Source organism: Trematomus bernacchii, unplaced genomic scaffold (genome assembly GCF_902827165.1).
Source record: "Trematomus bernacchii unplaced genomic scaffold, fTreBer1.1, whole genome shotgun sequence".
Lineage (NCBI taxonomy): Eukaryota > Metazoa > Chordata > Actinopteri > Perciformes > Nototheniidae > Trematomus > Trematomus bernacchii.
In genome coordinates, this window is record NW_022987313.1 from 7,324,027 (window position 1) to 7,347,415 (window position 23,389).

At 40.3% G+C, this 23,389-nt stretch overlaps 1 protein-coding gene across 1 annotated transcript in view; it reads left to right on the plus strand.

The window, feature by feature from the left end:
* ltk (leukocyte receptor tyrosine kinase) overlaps nt 1–23,389 on the plus strand; it is a 52,945-nt gene that overhangs the window by 17,834 nt on the left and 11,722 nt on the right. The window contains exons 2-19 of the mRNA XM_034146098.1: nt 3,728–3,826; nt 5,557–5,706; nt 5,967–6,195; nt 8,052–8,191; nt 9,065–9,202; nt 11,079–11,228; nt 11,748–11,848; nt 11,972–12,132; nt 12,507–12,601; nt 14,188–14,259; nt 14,647–14,821; nt 15,916–16,066; nt 16,255–16,383; nt 17,501–17,657; nt 19,464–19,649; nt 20,261–20,359; nt 22,152–22,316; nt 23,202–23,312. Coding sequence (XP_034001989.1) covers nt 3,728–3,826; nt 5,557–5,706; nt 5,967–6,195; nt 8,052–8,191; nt 9,065–9,202; nt 11,079–11,228; nt 11,748–11,848; nt 11,972–12,132; nt 12,507–12,601; nt 14,188–14,259; nt 14,647–14,821; nt 15,916–16,066; nt 16,255–16,383; nt 17,501–17,657; nt 19,464–19,649; nt 20,261–20,359; nt 22,152–22,316; nt 23,202–23,312 — 2,508 coding nt within the window. The remainder of the gene's footprint in view (nt 1–3,727; nt 3,827–5,556; nt 5,707–5,966; nt 6,196–8,051; nt 8,192–9,064; nt 9,203–11,078; nt 11,229–11,747; nt 11,849–11,971; nt 12,133–12,506; nt 12,602–14,187; nt 14,260–14,646; nt 14,822–15,915; nt 16,067–16,254; nt 16,384–17,500; nt 17,658–19,463; nt 19,650–20,260; nt 20,360–22,151; nt 22,317–23,201; nt 23,313–23,389) is intronic.

The window sequence follows — 23,389 nt, forward strand, 5'->3', positions numbered from 1 at the left end:
TTTGACAAGGGAGAATATGTGGAATGAAAAAGATGATATCTCTTGTTCTGCCGCATTGATTTTGATCCTTCGTGTTCATCATGAGTCTGGCAATGTTATTGGACTGCACGGCTAACTGTTTATCCAACACCATGCAACATTATTTTACTTATGTAACACAAAACCTATTGACCGCGAGATGAAGGAACTGGAAGTTCAAGTGGCTAAATTATTCCCAGATTTTAGGAATCATTCGTATAAGATGCTATAACTGGGGTCAGGGTTTTCAGTGGCAAAATCCCCCTGCTTTTCTGTCACAGATCACATCAGATGAGATGACCTTTCTGAGGTGCTCATGATCTGAAATCACCACAAAGCCCAAACCCTGCAGCAGCTTCCAGCTCAGGAAACAGTCGAGACCCTGATTTAGCCTTAGAAACCACTTAGTTTTGAACTAAAACAGACTTTACTTTCATCAGAACTGACAGCATTCAAAGTCTCTCTCTGTTCAAAGCTGCAAACAGCAGCCAGCATCCTGGATTGTCATCAAAGTAGCTGCTGGCTGACGATAAGGCACTTCATTCACTCCTCTCTTATTCCCTCTTATCCAGAAAAGAAAATGCCATCATTTGTGCCTTTATTTTTCTCCAAACTTGACACGTTGGATAGGAAATGAGGAAAATAATGTAATTCTGAGTTCTAGGGGCATTCCCAAACAATGGTTTGCTATTTTATGTCAATAATAGAGTTTTAATGTTTTTTATTTTGCTAAGCCCCCTCTTTAAAGACTATTACAATTTTCCGGTTTCCATATTCAGAAATCTATCCTTAGCTGCTTTTATTCCATAATTACAGATGAATAGCTACTCTGCTTTTCAAATACATGACCCCCAGTAACCCTTTATCATCATTATCATAAACTGCTTTTTATAAAATGTCTGCTAATATCTCGATTTGTCCTGCTTGACCTGCGTGACCTTGCCTTACAGGCTCCAGAAAACAGTCATGTCTCTGTTCAGAGGCCATTAGATGGGTTAAGATACAATGACCCACTGGGACATGATATTTCCCTCAGTGTCTACTGGTCATGCTAGTTAGTATTTCCAATGTCTCGTCACGTGAAAAGTGCCCTCGCTCTCCGTCATCCCACAGAACAACACCCCGTCTGTGGCTCGTTTGTTGTGAGTGTTTGGTCAGTCTGCAGTGTCTTTATTTCTGGATCAATGTTGGGCTGAGGGAAAATTCACAATCGACCACAAAAGGGTTTAGGTTTGGTTTATGCCAAACTGTTTTTGAAAAATAAAGAATTAGATAAGCCTATGTTGACACTATTCCCTGAATTTATTCACATTTAAATCCTTATACATCCATTTAAACATTCTTGCATATGATATAATATGATTTAATGAATGTTGTACTTTATACAGCTATAATAATCCATCAAAGGCGTTGAAATTGCTAAATCATATATGCACTAACCTTTGACACAAATCCTCTGATATTCTCACTCAGTAACTGCTTCTTCTAGTTTATTGTTGAATATGGGCGCCTTTCAGAATAATATTATTATTGCACATTGTTAACTGTAAATCAGATATCCAGAGGTGCTGACAGTTGTTTGTAAAGCCTTCAGCAGCTTCTGCAGATACTTTTCTCAGGCTCCATACAGCCTGGAACAATTGTGTGTGTGTGTGTGTGTGTGTGTGTGTGTGTGTGTGTGTGTGTGTGTGTGTGTGTGTGTGTGTGTGTGTGTGTGTGTGTGTGTGTGTGTGTGTGTGTGTGTGTGTGTGTGTGTGTGTGTGTGTGTGTGTGTGTGTGTGTGTGTGTGTGTGTGTGTGTGTGTGTGTGTGTGTGTGTGTGTGTGTGTGTGTGTGTGTGTGTGTGTGTGTGTGTGTGTGTGTGTGTGTGTGTGTGTGTGTGTGTGTGTGTGTGTTAGAAGTACACACATGCCTGAGAGAGAAGATAAAATCCTGTTTATTGTCTCAACTCAACACATCTGGCTCATCGATGCATGAAGAGTGCCTGAATGTCAGTCTGACCTGGAGTGGGACAAGTCCGTAAAGTACTGCTCATAAAGCTCAATCTTGTTAGCACATGATAAACAAATCCAACCTGTACAAGGGTCAGGATGTGTCAAGATTTATATCAACTTAGAGCGCCTCTCTTCTTCATTATCCGAATGATGGATGACACTGTTTGGATTACATTTTAAGAGTAGAAGTGCAAAGAAAGGGTTTTTGAAAAAGTGACAGAGACATGTCTGATTCAACACATCAACTGGCAAACTTTTTTTTCCCCTGAAAACCTAAATAATGGTCTTTGGGATTTCAAATGATAACAAATCACATAGGAAACTCATAGAAAATTCCCATGAGAGGAAGCTGTTGAATTATGTGGAGCTGGTCATCGACTGTTGCAGGCAGGGCTGGAAGGCCAAGAGGAAGAAAAGTACAGATGAAAAATAGCCTCTTGGCTAACTCTGGTACATTTACAGAAATGTTGATTAATGTGCACTGTCCCTGTTAAATAAATGAATTAATTATTTTAAAAAGCCCATCGAGGTTGACAGCGGGGGAGGCTTTGCAGGCCAATCACTCCTCAAAGCCCTTAGTGCACAGGGCTTCCCTGGTGCAAAGAGGAGAGCCAACTGAGACAGCAGAGAGACCCTCAAGATGGCTCTGGATCAGGAGAGGAGGTCCAGGGGGAGGAGCTAAGGCCACATGAAAACAAGTCATGGTGTGATCAGCCATGGCTGGGTCACCAAGGCGAGGGTGCATGATATTAAAAGATCGGAAACACCCGATGACCCCTGGTAACATCTCTCAAGATGTGTTCAGGAGCATCATAATGTGTTTTTTTACCAATCTGGTCAGGTCATTTGTGTGTAATAAGCCACAAAGTAACATATAACGGCTTTTATGAGGAATGGATTCAGTCCAGAAGAAGTAAATTGCTTTCATGTTGCCTCATACAGCTAATGGACTGAGAGGGCATGCATGTCGAAGGAATTTAATCGAGTTGAGTAGCTTGCATAATGAAAATGTTTTTCATAAAGGACTCTGTTTGTTGAAAATATCCAGTTCTATATATTCGAGGCATACTGTGAATACATGTTTGCATTTGCTGCAATTTGCTTCATTTGATGCACCTCACTAGCATTGTAAGTGAAAGGGTGCCAGAACCTCACTTTGCTTTATTGAAGGGGCACTATTTTGCTCATTTTCAGGTTCATATTTGTATTTTGTGCCTTCTCCGTGACATGTTTAAATGGCTTAATGTTCAAAAAGTGCATTATTTTTTTCATCCTGCCTGTTTTTTAGTGCCTTTGCTGCTGCTGGCCTACTCTGTTGTGATTGGTCAACCGCTTAGAGATATTCCACTCTTAGCCAATCAAGCACAATGTGTTGGAGCGGTGGCCAGTAGCGTGTGTTACCTTCAGTCTCTTAGTCTGTCTGAAAACAAACTGGTTGTGTTTGTAGACAGACAGACAACTCAAACTGCAGGTTGTGTTGATGTTCACTTCCTCTCCTGGTTTTAGTTTGGACAGCGACCGTTCTTCAGATACTAATTTTAACAGTGTTCACTGACCTCCACCCAGCCACCTCTTTATTTCCTCAAGGATTATCCAAACGATTGCACAGTAATGAGTGAAATGCATTGTTTAGCAGCTTTAAACTGTTTGTATGTTTGACTTACCCTCATAAACAAGACCTCTAACCACTCTCTGTGTCTGTCTGTCTCTCTTCAGTCAGCAGTTCCTGCCACGCTCTCTTGGACAGATTTCTGGAGGAGAGCATCTCAGATCAGCTGTTTGCTCTTCATCATGACTCGGAAGATGACGGCCAAAGTAAGAGTTATGTGCTTGCTGATGTGCTAACACACAGAAACATTACACATTGCAATGATTACGCATCAATGTAAGAAGTCATTGATCTAAGTGAATGGGCGCTCGACTGGAAGGCAAAGAGAAATGTACTGACTCTTAAAACTTTAAATCTCTTTAAAGGTCAGGAATGTATTGACTTCAATCTACCAAAAGAAAAAGTTGTGGTTTAGAAAACATCTCATTACAAGTTCAGGTGCTCTGTTTGATGAAAACAAACAAACAAAGGAAACAAAGGAAGGCAGCGAAGTTTATTAATGAATGTTTAATGAGATAATTCAATAATGTGCCTCGTATTTCCGTCCTTTATCCCCAGAGGGATTCCTTCCTGTGGCTGTAGTGTCAGTTTCCTCTCTAACCATCACATGATGTCTCGAATGCCTCGTCTGTTTTGTCCCGTTGAAAAAAATCAAAAAAACAACACCGACAGATGCAGAATTACTCAAAATGTACAAAGAGTCCTTTCTGCTTCTGTCTGGCTGTTTAGGAAATTCAGGATTTCCATTTAATTTAGAGGAAATGTAGGCCATGAGCCAAGGAAGTGATTAGTCTGTGGTGGAGGTCATGATCCATGTGTGACTCCAGAACACCATATTCTAACATTGGTAAACGTTTCTGATTTTAATGAACTACAGGGACTACTCCAAATAGAAATCACCTGGTTTAAGAATCACGTGTTTATTGATGCAGCTCTGGATCCAAAAAGTACAAAATGTACACCTTTGGTTATTTAAAGGGGACCTATCATGCAAAATGCACTTTTGTACGTCTTTTATACATGAATATGTGTCCCCGGTGTGTCAGGGAACTCACCAAGTGTCAGAAAACACAACCCTCTCTCTTTTCCTCCATACCCAAATCTCTAAAAACGGGGCTGCAACGGAGCTGATACAGATTTGAAATTGTTCTGACGTCAGAAACGGGGAGCTCCGCCTATATGGGCAACTCTCCACCTATCAGGGGAATGGGGGGTTGGGCCACGGCCACGGCCATTGCCGCTCGAAAGCGCTGGAGACGCTGTAGTACATATGCCAGGCCTGTAAGTGGCGCTGTAGTCTGCCACAAAAGCAGCGAAGAAGACTTCTCACAGAATCAGCCCTTGCAAAAACAGGGCTGGAAAAGAGCAAATAGAGCGAAATGAGGCATGGCTAAAATGCATGATCTGTTTGGTATTTTGAAAAAAAAACTTCACAGACATGTTTTATATAGGTATGGCCCTACAATATATTATTCAAATATAGCATGATAGGTCCACTTTAAATAGGAAACTAAGACGGATTTGTCGATTGTGAATTTACTTTTAAAAGATTTTGTACATTAAACAAACTAAAAACATAATATTTGCTTATATTGACTCTGGCATTGCCTTGTTTTGGGAGGAATCACAATTGCGGTTTGTTTCTTGTAAAGTTGAGTTATTTGGTTGGTTTTGACATTATATTTGTTGTCTTTTAAATAACCCTATTTTTGTACTTTAGTATACAATAATTATTTTGCCACATGTCTTCCTTATTTCACCCTTCAAAATGATCATTTATAGAACTTTGGATAGAAAATATATAATCTACTTTTATTTATTTAATTGTATTTTAACCATTAACCTCTTCAATTAATATGAGGCATTTATGTTAAGTGAATCCCCCACATCTTTGAATTATTTACACAAAAAAGCTTCACTCTTGTCGTTCTTTCAGTCAACTCCTGTGATTTCGAGTCACTGTGCCACTGGACGTTATCAAATCACAGCGACCGAAGCGACTGGTCAGTGGTGTCGCCGCAGCAACCAGAAAGCTCTCAGACTGGGCTGATGCCTGTGACCGACCACTCAGTGGGAAACTCTGACGGTAAGAGAAGAGACTTTGAAAGCAAATAAATCAATGCTTTGAGAGACTGCACATGCGTTTGTTCTTCAAAATATGTCAGGACATTGGAAACCCAGTGATGGATCTTTGAACTCAAAGCTCTTTTGAGTCAGTGTTCCTCCTGTGACATTTGTTTGAGATGTGTTCTAATGTTATTCGTCAAATGATTTATACTACTGAAAGAAATATGGCTGCCACAAAGCTGTCATGCATTCATTTCCAACTTTATTTAATCACTATAGGGCACTTCCTGCTCCTAAGCTCCTCCCCTGCCACCGAGGCCTCTGGGAGATGCGAGTTCACCCTAACCAGCCCAGTGTTGCCAGGAAACGACAGGCACTGCATCTTGCAGGTTGCGCTGTATGAGTCCGGTCCAGCAGCAGGGAACCTCACGCTCCGGATCAAACCGGTCCACTCGGACTCAGATGTTCACTCTGTGCTTATCAACCACAGGAGGCGGGATGAACGCAGGTCCGTGAACACACCCAGATCCAGCTCTGCAATGCTGTTTGTGTGCAGTATTGATGTTTATTTATTATGCAGCACAACACGGCCATTTAATTAGTGTCCAAAAAGCAAAACCCTGCATCTTACCTGATTGAAATGCTTGTCAAGCTGAGGGCCAGCCTATGAAATAACTAAGAGCTCACTGCAATGAAAGTTGACATACGCTTTCAGAGCGCACAAGGGCACAGAAAGTAATACCTTTTACTTCTGTGGTTCTAAAGAAAAAGAAAGAAAGTGTATCTCAGCTGCCATGCGGGACAAACTTTAGAATTGTGTCCATGTGGGCACAGCAGTCACCTGTATACTGTTCGGGAAATGGGGACATGTATCTCCTCTTGATCTAATGCTCACTGCAGCCTTCTTTAGAGAAACTAAAAGCATTCATGTGTCTAGATGCAGTCTCTGGAAACACATGTATATATAATTGGTTTGGACAGAAGAGGGATGGATGGGCATATGCAATACGTTTGTACATTGGCTTTGTTAGTGTCCATGCAGTAATGGACTGAGCAATTTCATTATGAGTGGTTTCATTTATGCAGCCCACTATTCATCGCATGCTAACATGGAGACTTCTAGATGCACTCTCCATATAATGCACAATTCCCCACTGATGACGCATCTTTTACTGTAGTGCTGTGTTAGTTGTTACATTGCACCTGTACTGCTTTCAGAATGAATCAAATGCCCTAATTGGACCTTTTTCCTGTAAACCAGAAGCTTAAAAGCCCTGAAAATGGCCCAGAGATTGCACACATTACCTTCATGTTAATGTATGTTCCCGACAGTGAAACATCAAGTAAAAGCACAGTATGTTTAAAGCTGTCACATGGTGAAGAACTGAACTCTGAGAGGTGGATTATATGCAGCATTGCACAATTTATGGCATCTCAGGTGGAAACCAAATCAAATCAAATCAAATCAAATCAGGTTTTATTTATATAGCACATTTAAAAGCGATTTTTAAATGAATACAAGGAGGTGACAGATGTACCATAATATGAACAGGTACCCTTTGGAGCTTTTTAAGTAGTAGCTGCATGTTTCACTGAGCTGTATTGTTTGTTTATTGTGGTTTATTGACATTTCAGCTGACTGCTTAATGGAAAATGGTTGCAGTGTTGGGTAAACATGTGCCAATAAAATCGCTTAAGATGGTGATATAAATACGACTGTTATAATGTACAATGTAGATTTCAAAAAAAGCCTTTGTTTTATGAGGAATAACATATTCAACATGTTTGTTAGGTTAGTCACCTTGTGAAAAATCTGAATCGCTTCAACGATATGTTTTTTTGCATTGACATGTGAAAGGTAACCCTGTTTGCATTTAGAATTGCATTTTATTACTAGTTTCAATCGGTGTAAACAAACAGCCAATGTTCACCATGGCTTTTCTATGTCCAGACTGCTAGAAGCTGAGGTTAAATGGACTCTTTAAAGATATTTTATAAACGTGGTCAAAATTCTCTATATTGGATATTTCTGCTGATGCCTGCTTCACCAAGAAGATCAATAAATAACATAAATATTGTGATCAACAACATCAGGTTAGAGAACCGCAACTGACCAGCGTTAACCTTTTCTTACCACGTTTTCTAATGACATTAACTAATGTTACTAACCACGTCAGCTCAGGGATCAACAACAGGTGACAGTAAAATCACTAAGAGGTACTGCAAATAAAAAAATACAGTTGTGGGCCTTATGCTGATAGCATTTTTATTTATTTTGTATATTTATTCATAAATGCTAATAAATACAAAAAGGAAGTTGTGAATTCCTACTTTAAAAGACATGTCACTGATTGGTTGATGCAGGGCTGAGTGGGAGGTTCTGGATGCTATGATTGGTCAGGTGGACGAGCCCTTTCAGATGATCCTTCTCTATACTTCCTGTTTGGGGGAAGATGGAGGGACTGTGGCTCTGGACTCTCTGGAGCTCATAGACTGTGACTCAGGCGAGTTATCACCTTATTTAAAAGCTTTAACGATTTCTATTCAAACCAAACACTGTACCTTTTCTTTTTATTTATTTTTCTAATGTTATTTTTACCTTAAAACCTGTTCATGTTCCAGATAATTAAAAACATATTTTCCCCCTTTCAGCTCAAAACAGAAACACTGAGAAATGTTTCTCTTTTCAGATTAGTTTATCATTAACATATCAATATGTACGATTTTGAATGCCTTATTTAATTTAAAATATAAAGTGAAACACAACACATACAATTCTTTTTTTTCTTATTATGTCAGTAACACATGAAAAGCATATGTTCAATAGCAATTATTTATGCATTTAAGCTATTTTATACTCCAGGCGCTGCAAATAAATTAGGCAGGTATAGAAATATGCTTTGGTTTCTGGCGGAGCATTAGACACATTTTAACACACTATTTTTTTTGGCAAGACAAAACAGTGAAGACTTCAGAAAGTTTCTGTCCACAAGCCAAGAATAGTTTAGCACGTAACGCCCTGTTAAAACAGCACATTTTCTTTTTTGCTCTTTTTAATGATTAACAAATGATATCTTAAGGGTCATTTAGTGAGCTTGAGGGGTGGTATTAATCATATTTTGGACAGAGCCAGGCTAGCTGTTCCCCTTGATCCCAGTCTTTGTGCTAAGCTAACTAGCTGATGGTTGTACTGTAGCTCATTGAAAAAACAGATGTTTACTGTAAGTGGTGTTGATCTTGTTATCTTAAAAAAAAAAGAAAAATCGTATTTTCTTTACTTTACTGAACACATTCCTATCTTCAAATGTAAAAGACTTCTCCATGGTGTATCGGATGTGAAGTATTGTATCATTTGTGTGTGATTTCTGTGGTTGCAGAACACCAGGGACTCGGGCTGGATGCAAATTGTTGGGAATCTTTCCACTGTGTAAACACAGGAGACTGCATCGACCTGAGCCATGTCTGCAACTTCCACACCGACTGTCCTCTAGGAGAGGACGAGGGCTTCATCTGTGGTGAGGTTTAGTTTCTGATAAATAAAATCATTAGTTGCTCAATTTAACTCAGTTTTTGAGGGAAATAGCGGCATTCAATTTATATTAGTAACACTTGGAAAAGCACTTGTGCAGTCAGCTTTAGAGTTTTTCCCGTGAATGAGGATTAATCATTTTTAACTGTTTGCTTTGATCTACACGCTCAACCGTTTCTGAGAGTGGGAGTGTGAAGACAACAATAAAAGTGAAAGATGTGTCTGTGTGCGGCCGTCAGTTTGTGTGGCCGTGGGTGGAGAGTTAGGGCCCGAAAAGTTGAGGAGTCCTAAAGCAGAAAATGGGGCTCATAGCAGGCCATTTGCATTAGTTGTATTAAATTCAGTTTAAATCCATTTAGATGTTATAATCCTTTGACTGGAGGTACCAGATTATTTCATGCCACAAAATATTTAAAGTACAGTGAGTTACTGTTATGTAGACGTCTAAAGTGTGAAGCCCCAATGCGGCTGTCCTCAGATTCTCGGCTAGTTTTCCTTTTTTCATAAATGATTTTATCGTATTCTCAGGAATTTGATATGCTTTTCAGAAATCATCCCTTATAATGTATAAACATACCATCTTTTGATAATAAACACCTGTCGTGAATTCATTAGTATTTAGAAGTCTTGAGATTTAGGTCACTAATAACAATTTTACCTTTCATTTCCTTTGTATTTTAAAACAGTAATCATTCATTTCAAAGGCATCATAACATTGACATATAAATGACTGTTATTAATAACCCACAGAAATATTGCGTGCAAGAGTCCATGTTCTCTTTCTCTTTCAAACACGAACTCACACAGCGAGTCCTCGTCTCTGTAGTTGACTCGGTCTTAAAGTCAATATTTATTGAAAAAAGATAGACGTAATCATATCCAAAATCCAAAACAAGTTTTTTATCTAGCAAAATATTCTGGTTTAGCTTTTAGCCTTTTCTAAAACAAAATGTTCACGGTGGTCGATAAACTTTATGCGTCTCTGCTTGCAGCACAAGGCCCCACCTGTAGTCCATTACATGGATGATCTAGAATAACTCTTAGCCCCATAAATTACTTTTATACAGCCACAATTAGGGTGACAGTCTCTTCATAAATTACGACATGCATTTACAGCTTCATATGAAAACACCATAAACCCTACTGGCTTTGATGATTCACTAAGTTTGTTTTCCATTACGAGAGTCAGGGCTGTGTTTTTCAATTTTTTTGTGGCAACTAACATCTGTCCTCTTTATTGTTCATTTGCATAAGGTTTTTAGAAATAGTTGATTTTGGAAAATGTGCTCTTTTTTTTTTTTTACGAGAGTGAGCATAGAATATCTACACCAATCAATAGACATGAGATAGGTTTCAAAATGTACCCATCTTGTTCTTGGAAAGTCAAATAATTGTATGTGTAAAATATCTATAAGTAATCTATATTTAAATTGTATTAGTAAAAAGTCAAATCAAATTTGCATATTTCACAAAATGTTGAACTATGTTTCTCAGGTTAAGAAGAGATATGGAGGTTTCAGCTACATTGTTTGCAGCAGGTTTTCGCAGTGGCTCTAAAGTCCTGCCTTAGTAGCGATGTTGTTATCCCAGTGACTCTTGGATGTATTAGAAACCAACTTTACAGCCTATATGATTCAACATGTGACTAAGACCATGTTGCAGTTGTTGGAAGGCAATTTGAAGTTGGTCAAATGTCCACCCTCTCCTTTAGGCCACAGCTTTCTGAGCATCAATCCACCGCTGATTCCTCCAAAATTAAATTCCTGCTTTTGGCAAAACAGTATTAAAGGGGAAAAGCGGGACTTGTGAGCAACTGTGTTTATTGTTTTGGAGAAACTTGATAACAATTTGCTCCTCCACAGGTGCTCTTCCGTTTGGCTCTCACTGTTCTTTTGAACCGGATGCATGTGGTTGGTCCGTTTCCAAACAGCACTCGGCCTGGAGAAGGGTGGAAGGAGACGATCTTCTGGAGGAAAAAGACCTGCAGGGCGTCGCTCTGCAGAGCACACCAGGTTGGTTGTGCGTGTGTCCGTGTGTGTGTGTCCATGTGTGTGCGCAGTAGGCTACATACGAAGTCTGTCTAGTCTATCTTGTCCTTTTCTGATTATTCACTGTGGTGTGGAAAGATATAAGTTACATCTGTATTGTCACTATCTCACGTTGATTAGTGTCAACATATTTATTTTTAATTGATTGTTCTTTCCAGACCAAGGTAATAATGCCTTGTTTCGGAAAGCCTTGTTATATTAATGCCACATGGATTTACATTGCATGTCCATGAAGAATTCATATGCATTGTTTGCAGAACAAATGAATGTTTAAAGAGCCCATAATAGCTTTATATTCAGTCTGATGTTACAGCTGCTTTCAGTTTTTTTTTTTTGTATATGCAGCTGTGTCTGTTGGGAATGTATGGCTTTTAAAGTATACAAAAAACGTTTTATACTATTTCTCTACTACTGATGTTCGTTTAAAATAAGCTTGTTGTGCTGGTTGGTGTTCTGCTGTGTCACATTTATTGTGCGCCCCAGGGCACTTCCTGTTTCTGCAGGTTAGAGAGAGTAACTCCCTACGAGAGGCGTCCATTCAGAGCCTTTCGTTCCCTCCGCCAGTCTCCACCTCTGCCTGCCAGGTCAGTCATTCGGACGGATGGTTTAATAACTGTGTTTATATATTTTTGTTCCCATTTTATGGCAGCTCATTCACAACTAAAGATTTTGTCGGTATGCTAACTTGTATTGTTTTTTCTGTACAGTTGCGTTTCTCTCTCTACTTGTACGGGGACTTCAATGGTTCTTTGCTGGTGGCCATAGAGGAGAATGGGACTAACACCGCACCACTGGTGTGGGAGAGAAGCGATCAGTGGACAGACGACTGGGTAGATGTTGCCCTGCAGCTGACCGGCCTTCATCATGAGTGCGTAAAATGAAATCAAAAGGGTAGAGGAGCAGATAATGTGTCACGCTGACGTGCAACAGCTAGAGAATCAGACACGGTCTCTTGTGTATTAAGCTCATCCCCATCATCCAACCGTACCCACCTATTCTTCCCCTCGCTATTTAAATATGTTGACGTCAGGCTCTGCCATATTCAGATTTCCTTTTATATCCACGTCAAGACAAAATGAGAACCTTACATTGATGTTAAGAAAGAAGAAAATAAATGCTGTTTCTACTTATTTTCTACCATCTGTCATACAGGTGTTGTTATTTCATTTCTGTGGCCTTTCACATTAAGACAAAACATGTAATTCTTTCCAAAAACAGAAATGGCTTGTTCTTGTTGTCCAGGTTCCACATTAAGGTGACAGCTGTGTGGGGAAAAGGCTCTAATGCTGACGTCGCTCTCGATGATATTGCCCTCGGAGCAGCCTGCTTTGAAACAGGTAGGCTGTTGCTAACATGCCATCATAAACTGTTACAGACCATAACAGAAACACCACCATTTAAATATGATTAAGCACATTTGTGGCTATTATAGTATTAAAAGAATATAAATAAAATATATTGTTAAAGGTATTTCACATGCTACGTAAATAGAAGGTTTGAATCATGGAAAATAAAGGCAAATTGGGCTGCTTAAGTCATACTTGATGACTATGACCTGTCGTTACTGTTATCTAAAAACATTTTGAGATATTTCTGTCCAACTGTTGTTGCTGAAGATGCAGATCTAAAACACATATTTTGTTTGTTCATAAGCAAGACACTTGTCTTTAAATTAAAATGTGTGGCCACAGAGACCACTGCACAGACTTGCTTATTAAACTGTAGAGCTAATACTGCTCAAATAGTTTATCCGTCTTATATATGTAACACTGTGTCTCTCCTTATTACGTTTAGAATGATCTGTACACTTTATGAAAGCAGAATCTTATTAATGAAATTTAGAGCAGAGAGTATATTGTAACTGATGACTGCCGTGTGTCGCTCAGCCCTGCAGCAGTTCTTAGTCATTTCTTTGATGCCAATTGTATTTGACGTGTGGCTTGCCATCATTTAATTCTGCTGCAGATGCAGTACCGCAATATAGCATGAAACATGTGTACTCACATTCATTTGTCAGAGTCACTATACTTCATTTATTTTCCATTCTCTCAAACACGCAAAACGTCATTTAAAAAATCGTTTTCAAATTTTCCAGGTAGGATTTTATCAATTAGTATTGTGATAAAGGTGAAACGCATATATTACATTTGACTCGGGTGTATCAGAGGGGTGTGTGTGTGTGTGTGTGTGTGTGTGTGTGTGTGTGTGTGTGTGTGTGTGTGTGTGTGTGTGTGTGTGTGTGTGTTGTGTGTGTGTGTGTGTGTGTGTGTGTGTGTGTGTGTGTGTGTGTGTGTGTGTGTGTGTGTGTGTGTGTGTGTGTGTGTGTGTGTGTGTGTGTGTGTGTGTGTGTGTGTGTGTGTGTGTGTGTGTGTGTGTGTGTGATTTAAGTGAAGGATTGTTTAAAACCTGCTGGGAGCCTCCCACAGCACTGCAGTTTGGCTAAACAGGAACAGTTTCTGGTATCAGCTCTGGATCCAATTTTATTTAGTAGTCCATAACTCAGTTTCAAGTTTCCCCCATTGACATTTTGAGATCTGGTCTCTGATGGGGAGACTTGCATGCTTTATGGTGTTGAAACGACCATTAGGCTGATGTTGTTTGAGTGAGCTTGCATTGGCTATGATATCGCTGTGGACATCTGGTCTTGGATTGGACAAATTGCAAACAGCTCTAAACATTTATCTTTGACAGAAACTGCGGTAACTTAAACCATGAAAATGGACAATGTTTACTGTAAACTAAGTAAGAAATACATGTATAGTGTTTTCCTGCTCAGGAATTAGTCTCAGGAAATTCGTCGCTATTCATCTAAAACACCCATCCTCGAGTCTAATTTATGCTTTAGTGAAATGCGGATGTTGACGGGCTCATTGTCTCTCTTTCTCCACACCTTCCTCTTCTGATGCCTCCTGTCTCTCCTCAGATTTGAACTCCCTCCTGCCCATGGCGGACTTGGAGGATTTCTCAAGCCCTCTTTCAGAGCCTTCAGCCTCAGGTACTGTGATACCTTGTGAATTTTGTAAGCCTCCCTAGTGTACCATGTCTTTATAATCCATTCTGCATGCAGAATTTACATACCAGGTGGTGGATTGTACACTTGCAATTTCCTGTGACGCTTGAAGCTTTATCTAGCATATCAGTTGACCAGGGCTGGTAATCCACTCTGCATGCAGCGCTCGCATACCAGGTGGATAATGCAATTTCCCCTGACCCTCCTAGATGTTGTGCTACATGTGTGTACTGTTTCCCAATCTTTATCTTTTTCTCACGTATATATCTTTCTTCCAAGTGTATTTCGTGCTGGTAAATATACAGTACCTTTATTTTACCCAATCAGAAATCACCCACCAGCTAATGTAAGTGTTTGTTTTGTTGTCTCTAGAGGTGTCTTTGATGACATGGTTGTTTAACTCATGCGGTGCCAGTGGCCCATACGGTCCGACCCAGGCCCAGTGTGACAGCACCTACAGGAACAAAAATGTCAGTGTCACTGTGGGGAAGGAAGACCCTTTAAAAGGAGTCCAGATGTGGAGGGTACCAGCTACAAACAGATACATGTAAGTGATGGAATAGTGGCTTTAATCTACTGTACCTGAGCTGTAAGGTGGAAATCAAGAGGCTGGTCAGTTATTTGTTTAAGTTGTTAAATAACGATTTTATATTGTTCCTATTGTCAACAAATCCCAAGAAAATTTGAAAAATCTACAAATACGATTTTGTCTCCCTAGTCAAAGCCTGATACTGATGCTTATACTTCTGTGCCATACATTTTTATAGTTGTGCAGTTGTACTGGATGATGCATTTTTTATTACAGTGAAATTGGGTATTCCAGTTTACTAAAATAAGACTGGCAAGCAAAATATAACTAGTTTTTTTTCTAAAAACTGCCATGCCCAGGTTATATAGGAAATAACTGAGATTTTATATCTTAAAGGTGTGGTGTTTGAGCTTAAAAAAAAAACCCAATATCTATCCACAACTATAGAACATGAGGGTGTGAGCCACAGGGTAGGGTAAGTCAGAAATGATTGCGATACAAACTTATGATTTGTTGGTTTTATTTTTGACAATAAAAAAAGACAGTGTTGTTATTTAGGTACAGTTATACATGATGTCAGAGTTTCAATGTTGTTTACATTTTTCTGAATGCCCTGAATAGTTCATTTGTATGATCTTTAGTCATTTGAAGAGTCAAGCTGGGCTCGGGTGACAGTTTAATGATATGCGTGCTTGGGCTCTAAACTTTCCTGGCCATGCTCAGTGTAACTGATTATCGTCCTGCCAGATCAAGACTTCAAACAATTAGATTGTCTTTGCACAGTCAGTCATGGGACCTCATTATCACGCTCACCACATGAAATGAAGCAACAGAAAAGTGGCTTAATCATAGGATCCACAGGGCGTTTAATTACTTTGGTTAGATAACACACACAGCAGTACTTCATGCCAGTACTAACACACAGTGTCTGTTTGTAAGAGCAAATCTTTACAAAACAGCGATTGACCGTTTCTTACAATTTGTGTCAAAATATATCTGCCTGATAACTGTATTGCAGTGTCTCCATGTAGTGTGTTATATTCTTTGGAGCCAGAAAGCAATCTCTTTCAGTCACAGAATTTAAACCCCTGTGGTGCCATTATCTCCCTCAGGATCTCTGCTTATGGGGCTGCAGGAGGGAAAGGAGCAAAAAACCACAACAAACGCAACCACGGGGTCTTCATATCGGCCATATTTCCTCTGGAGAAAGGAGATCTACTTTACATCTTGGTGGGCCACCAGGGAGAGGATGCATGCCCCGGGGTGAGTAGGGTGAAGTCCAACACTTTCTGAAAGGTTTTATTGAAGTTTGTGACAATCCATTGGGATATCGTTTGCCAGAGAGAGGGGAGACAAGAAAGTGACCTAGATAAAATAATCTCTGGTTTCATTCTTCTGTGATGATGGCTTCTCTCTCTGAAACTCAAATCTCCCTCTCTCCTGCTGTGTAGAGAAATCCCCACACTCAGAGGATCTGCCTGGGAGAGTCTTCAGTGATTGAAGACAACGTCGGCGGAGAGGCTGGAGGGGAGTGGGCTGGAGGAGGAGGGGGAGGAGGAGGGGCCACCTTCATCTTTAAGGTGAGGGTTTAAATTCTGCTTATCGTTTCTGTGGGTTTTCTTCATATATATCGTGTGGATTAGGTGTACATAGTGATGATCAAAAATGTCTGCAGGCATATTGAAACCATTTATCATTCTAATCCACGGGTTTAAGTATAGATTGGACACGTCGGAGGGCAGTTTTATCAATATTGCACAAGAAAAACTACTTCTGTAAAAACGTCAACACGTCTCTTTTGTTATGAAATGTCATCTGTAATGCATTAGGAGTTTCTGGGTCATGTTGCTTTTACTGCTGAGACTGATGCTTTGTCAAAACTCCCTTTTGTCTGCAATGTTGAGATGCAAATGTGCTCATGCTCACTGCCCAGCATGTTCATACTTGAAAATGCCTGAAACGACTGAGTTTAAATGTGTTGTCGTCTTGTCCGATGCTTTCCCTAGCCGATGCTGAAACTTTGGTCCATGCTTTTGTTTAATCTCGGTTGGACTACTGCAATTCACTTTTTTCCCAGGCTACCAAAATCAACCACCGCCAAACTACAAATGGTTCAAAACACAGCTGCCAGAATATTAACCAGAACCAGAACATTTGATCATATCACCCCTGTTCTCATTTCATTGCATTGGCTCCCGATTCACTCCCTGACTTCAAGATTTTACTATTAACCTTTCAAATCTTACATGGACTAGCACCTCTGTATCTGTCATCATTAATTACCCCGTGAATATATCTACCAGGCTCCCACGATCACATAATGCAAAATCATCCGTAGGTGGCAGATCCGTTTCATTCCGAGCACCTTTCCTTTGGAATCGTCTACCATTTCAGATCCGCAAAGCTATTTCCGTAGACTCCTTTAAAAGCAAACTCAAAACTCTTCGCATCTGTCTTCCTTGTAAACTAATTTCCATCACCTAGTTTCGGCGAATCATTACCATCACTTCAGTCACATGCTTTTATCCCATGGCAATACTAATGTTGAGGTATATGTTGTGTAATGTTTTTATAATTGTTATGCTATGACGTTTGTATTTTGTTTTTGTCTTTGCTTTTGTTTGCTTTGTACAGCCGTTTGACGTATTTTTTGTGATTTCGGGCTATAATGAATTTTGATTTGATTTGATTTGTAAGATGGAGGGGGGGGAGCTGGTCCCGTTGCTGATTGCAGCTGGCGGGGGAGGGAATGCCTACATGGAGGACCCAGAGTCCAGTCTGGACCATATCCCGCTGGAGCAGTATGAGAACAGCACCATCGCTCCCAGTGCCAACGGTAAAACTGGTGCCGCAGGTAATATAAAACAAGACATTCTTACACCACTGTGGAGGCATGTTTGTTTAAAGGGCTGACTAAACCTAAGAAAATTAAATGTACCTGAATTTATATGCAGACATTCCCTGATTGAATTTGCCTTGGTTTGGAAATATTCGTTCTTTGTTTGTTATGCTAACAATATTAAATCAAAATCTGATATTCTTGTTGTTTATTTTTTAATGAAAACAGTGAGGCCTGGAAGTTATTTGTACAAACCCGAGCAAGATTTTGGTAATTCTCTGATTTTTAGAAAGTATTTTGGGGCATTAGAGATGACAGGAAAATATGGCATAGAGATTGTGAGCGTGCAACGTTAGGACCAGCCGAGTCGAGCCAAGAATGTTGCGGTTCATGTGGGTTTTTGTGATAATATGAACCATAGACAATTTAGACACTACAGGTTCTTTTTTATTGAGCTTTATGGAATGGAATATGCTTTTAAGGTATTACAGGTAATGACAAATTTGACCCCAAAAGCCCTTTGTAACTGGAACGGGGGATGAGGTGAGAGCAACAGTGTTTTATAAAAAAGCTGTAGAAGAGTTTCTTACACAGACATTTTATAAAACCTTCAAATCAAACTGTTGGTGAACTGTTTGGAAATGGGCAGGCACAAAACGTACCTGGCCGGTGATTGGGAGAACCATCTGTCAATCAAACTCGGTCAGTAGAAGATGGAAAACATCTTGTCCATCGAGCCTCGTTCAACTTATTACTCTCACATGGTCATACTGTCATATGATATAGAGAAAACACAAAACGAGGATAATATGTTACACAGTACACGCAGTAAAAATGATTTATGAAATATTAAACTTAAGTTTGGCTTAGCACAGATAGGTTAAGTATCACAGTTAAAAATGTGCTCTTGATCAAGTGCTGGAATGCTACAGTATGAGCGTCGGATGACAACAAGTTTGTTTATCTAAAAGGTACCTGCCCGTGGAGACAAGTTGGTCCAAGGCCAAGAGAGGGTTGTTTGTTCTGTACACACACACACACACACACACACACACACACACACACACACACACACACACACACACACACACACACACACACACACACACACACACACACACACACACACACACACACTGAAGGAGCACATGTTGGTTGGCCTGTGGATAATGGGATCTTTCTGGATCGTATTTTTAGTTTCCTCGCAGGTTGAAGCCAGACATATATGGTCTCTATTTGCTCCTGGAAATGCCTGCTGGAACGTTCTCACTAAATCCCCTCTGACGGACACAGTCTCAACACAGACCATCTCTCGGCGCTCTAGCTTATTGAAACCTCTGTGGGTTTGCTTAGATAAACATCTGAGTGTCAGGGGAAATATGCTGCTCTAAGTAGAGGAGGTGTGTGTGGATATGTTGGTGCGTGTGTGTGTGTGAACTGTGTCTGGCAATGTTGAAACCGGCCATCACACATTATCATGCCTTGCATTGCACAATTCGATAAGGCGTTAGAGCTCCGCTGGACATGTGATTTGCTGCCGTCGGCAAAGATTACTGGGCTTGATCAGCTGGTGGATAACCTGGTGGATAACCTGTGGACTGTTTTCACGATTATTAACTATCATAGACATTACATAAGAAGCAGATGTAATTACCATGAAGTGTGTGGTATTTGTTATCATTTCTTTGCTGTCCTCACCTTGTGAAGTGTTTATAGTTTTAAGGGGAAAACTTCATGCATATTATGTTTCATACTATTACATAAATACGTTGATAAAGTACTATTTCATTTTGTTCTTTTGTTGCTCTTGTGTCCCTGAAGGTGGAGGTGGCGGCTGGAGAGACAGTCCCGGTCATCACCTGAGGGCGGGGAAGTCTCTGGTGGAGGGAGCTGAGGGGGGGTCCTCGTGTCCCATCGCCACGTCCAAGCTCAGCTGGTCCACCTACGGGGGGTTTGGAGGTGGAGGGGGGGCCTGCACAGCTGGAGGAGGGGGAGGAGGTTACAGAGGTAATCAGTCCTCAAATAGAAATCAGTTTTTAATTTAAGATCACTTCCTTTCTTTAAAGACAAGCTATTAAACTCCTTTTGAGGAGAAAATGTGTCATTTGTGTGGCATAACTGTGTCTCCTTGAAGGAAATCTGATATCTAAAGCATCATTAATTCCTCTCTAGAGTCTTTTGACTGTTTCCGAACACAAATGACTCGAGGATCCCCCCCTCATTTTCAAATGAACCAAGGTTTAGCATAATGTCACTGTCACATTTATGTACAATCTTGCAATGTTGTGAGTAATGTCACAAACTTCCATGCTTTGGGATTAGACAGTTTGTTAGTTAGTTGCAATCAAGTCAGACATAATAATTATACATTTTGAGTTTGTTTATTTCTTTGCTTTGTCAGATTGTTAGAAACAGCAGGGTGGAGGAGCTTAATATTATCATCCACCAGTCAAATCTCCCAGTCTTTCAGATTTTTGTCATTGAGAATAATGTGTGCCATGCAGTGTTATTTTGTAAACAGTGGAGTCAAGCTGATGTGCATGACGTGTCATCATTTAATGTTATGACGTTTTCTTTTAATACTAACCAATGAGTTCACAACACACATTTTGTGGCAGGGGGGGACGCTGCGCTGACGGATGAGATCACAGCTGACGGTCAGAATGGGATCTCCTTCATTCATCCGATGGGAGAGATTTTCCTCCAGCCTCTGGCAGGTGAGACTGACATGTGAAATGTTACACGGCGATGATGTTTATAATACTGATAATGGGGAGAGAAGCTATTAAAGGTGGGGTAGGTAAGTTTGAGAAACCGGCTCGAGATACACTTTTTGTTATATTCCATGGAATGCTCTTAACATCCCGATAGCAATGAATATCTTAAGTGCTTTGACAAAAAATCCATAAAAAAATGTCATCTGTGGAAGCCGTAGTACTGTAAAAAGTACGACCAATCATTTTAGCCGGCCCGGCTAAAATAACTGGATGGCCTACCTGCCTGTCAGCCTTCCATCTGTGCACAAACTTATCTCATGCCCTCATTGGTCATGTGCGCGTTCGTGTGTGTTGGAGGAGGGGCTCTATAAGGAAGTGGCAGATTTTCTCCGGTTGTGTATTTTCTAATTCTACGCACTCAAGCTGGTTTCTCCGAAATTACCTACCCCACCTTTAAGTGAACCTTCAATTAAGACGTGTTTTTGTCAAACCACATCAGAATACAGTTAAATTCAGTAAGGTAGACTAGATCAGAGTAGAAACTAATTTAATGGCAGAATGGAATAGACAGCAACTCCATCCACGAATGAAGACCATGAGATGAAGTTAAAAGCTCAAGTAAAAGCTAGTAAGTTGTATTTTATTGTTCAAACTCTGATAAAATACATGGAATACAACAAGGGGAAAAGAAAAGAGAACTTGACAGTGAAAAATAAAAATGTTAAAAGCCCTCAAGGAAACTAGTACATTTTCTTAGGTCAAGCGAGGATGAGAAAAGCAAGGAATAAACTGTATTGCAGAGTGAAATAGTGCAAAAGGAGCACATGTTTCGACTGATAAAGCCCATGAGATGCAGTTAGAATGGAAATAAGAAACAGATTGAGTAAAAAGCTAGTAGGTGTGTATTAAATCAAATGTTTAGTCAAACGAGATTGGGAAAGCATCTGAAATCAATACATTGTGTGTGTGTTTACATGTTCTTGTTTGTTTCCAACTATCTGTCTGAACATGTAAGCCTACACATATGCACATGGATATATGTAGTGGAGTTTTTTTGTGAGGCTACCATCTGATTCTCATTATTTAGCGGCAGGAAGAGGAAGGCAGTTGACTAATTCACAGCCTCATGTAGCTCGTTGCCCTCGGCCCCAGCAGACGGCTTCTCATGTGAAAGACGCTGTTGTTGCTGTTGGTTTTCTGCCAGCCGTCGCTCTCAAACGCAGCGTCTGCCCCCGCAGTTTTCAGACATGAAACACATCCAAAGCGAGATACAAACAAAGGGATTCACTTAAATGCTTATTATTGAATTTGTCCTGTAACATCTTGCCTCAAAGTGAAGCATGACGTTAAATATGACACACATATTCTCCCTATATTCATAGTTTATATCAAGATACAATGGAGCCATGTTTAAGTCACAGATTAGAGTTTTGAGACACATTTTAATACAAGCACATACTAGGCTTTACACATACAGACATAAATGCACAACAAGTTGTAATGAAGGAACATAAACAAGAATGCAACTGTGTGGATCATTCATGTGTTTTGTATATTTGTTCGACAACAATTAAGCTTGATGGCACGAAGGGGAAACCATCTGGCTTTGGCTGCACAAACAATACTTCAACTCATGCGATTTGTTGACAAAAAGCAACATATACAATATCACCTGACCTTATTGGGCTGTCCTGCAAACTCAATGATCTCCGTCTCTAACAAATTGCTTGTGCATGCGGTTTCTGTTTCCTGGCATTCATGGGTTTATGTGTGTGTACATTGTTCCCTGTAGCCATGGAGAGTCACGGCGAGTGTGAGATCAAGGTGCAGCTGAACTGCAGCCACTGTCAAACGCAGAGCTGCAAACGCGACGAAGACACTCATCTCATCCTCTGTCTCTGCGACGACGACGACGAAGTCCTGGCCAACGACAACGTCACATGTGTCGGCACCTTAGGTATATAATTACCAACCATAAAATGCTTTTTTCTCTTGGATTTTGGCCATAAGTCATTAAAAGCTTGTTTTAAAGGTCTCCTATTATACTATTTGTAGGCATATATTATAGGTCTCAGATATATAAAAAACATGTCTATGAAGTGTTTTGCTCAAAATCCCAAACAGATCACCCATTCTAGCCATGCCTCATACCGCTCTATTTCAGCCCTGTTAGAGAAACGCTGATTCTGGGTCCGTAGCTTTGCAACAAAAAAAAAGTGGGAAAATAAAAGAAAAAGGAGGGGGAGCTTATGCATGCTCATGCAGGAGAATTCTACCCAGATACTCAGCCAAATGCTGCCGTGGTTAAACACCATATTATGTACCAAACCACATCAAGGATTATTTCTGAAACAGTATGGAGCTCAAATGCTTTTTCTCTTGCGTGTTTACCCCAAGGTGAGTACCTTTTTATATCCCGCTTTTTTACACATTCTCTCTCCAGTACAGTGTTAGCTCTGAGTGTTAGCGATGCTTGCTAATGTAAACAAAGACCATATTACTTCCAAAACACGTCGCGCATTGTTTCTGATAGCGACGTTTCTGATAGGGCCGTCGGTCTAAAGCCAGCCAACATTTCGGATATTACGTCATATCGGCACCAAATCTGGATCAGCTCCCTTATACCCCTGTTTTAAGAGATTTGGGTACGGAGGAAAAGTGAGAAGGTTGTATTTTCTGACACTTTGTGTGAGTTCCCTTACACACATATTTATGTATAAAAGACATCAAAAAGTGCATTTTGCATGATAGGGGACCTTTAATGTCTAACAATATCCCATAAACACATAAAACATCTAAAAGTTGTTTTGAACTTCACTAATCGAGCCCCCTCTCCCAGCAGCTCCTCTGGGAACGCCTCTGCAGGGCCACATGTCAACATCTTTGATCCTGGCGGTCGTGGTCTCCACCATCACGAGCGGCATCGCACTGATCTGCACCGGAGTCATCCTCAGTAAGAGACTCTCCCAGTTCTGTGTGCAGTCTGTGCCCTCCACCTTCCACCGGCTGTGAGTGAGCGCATCTGAGCGT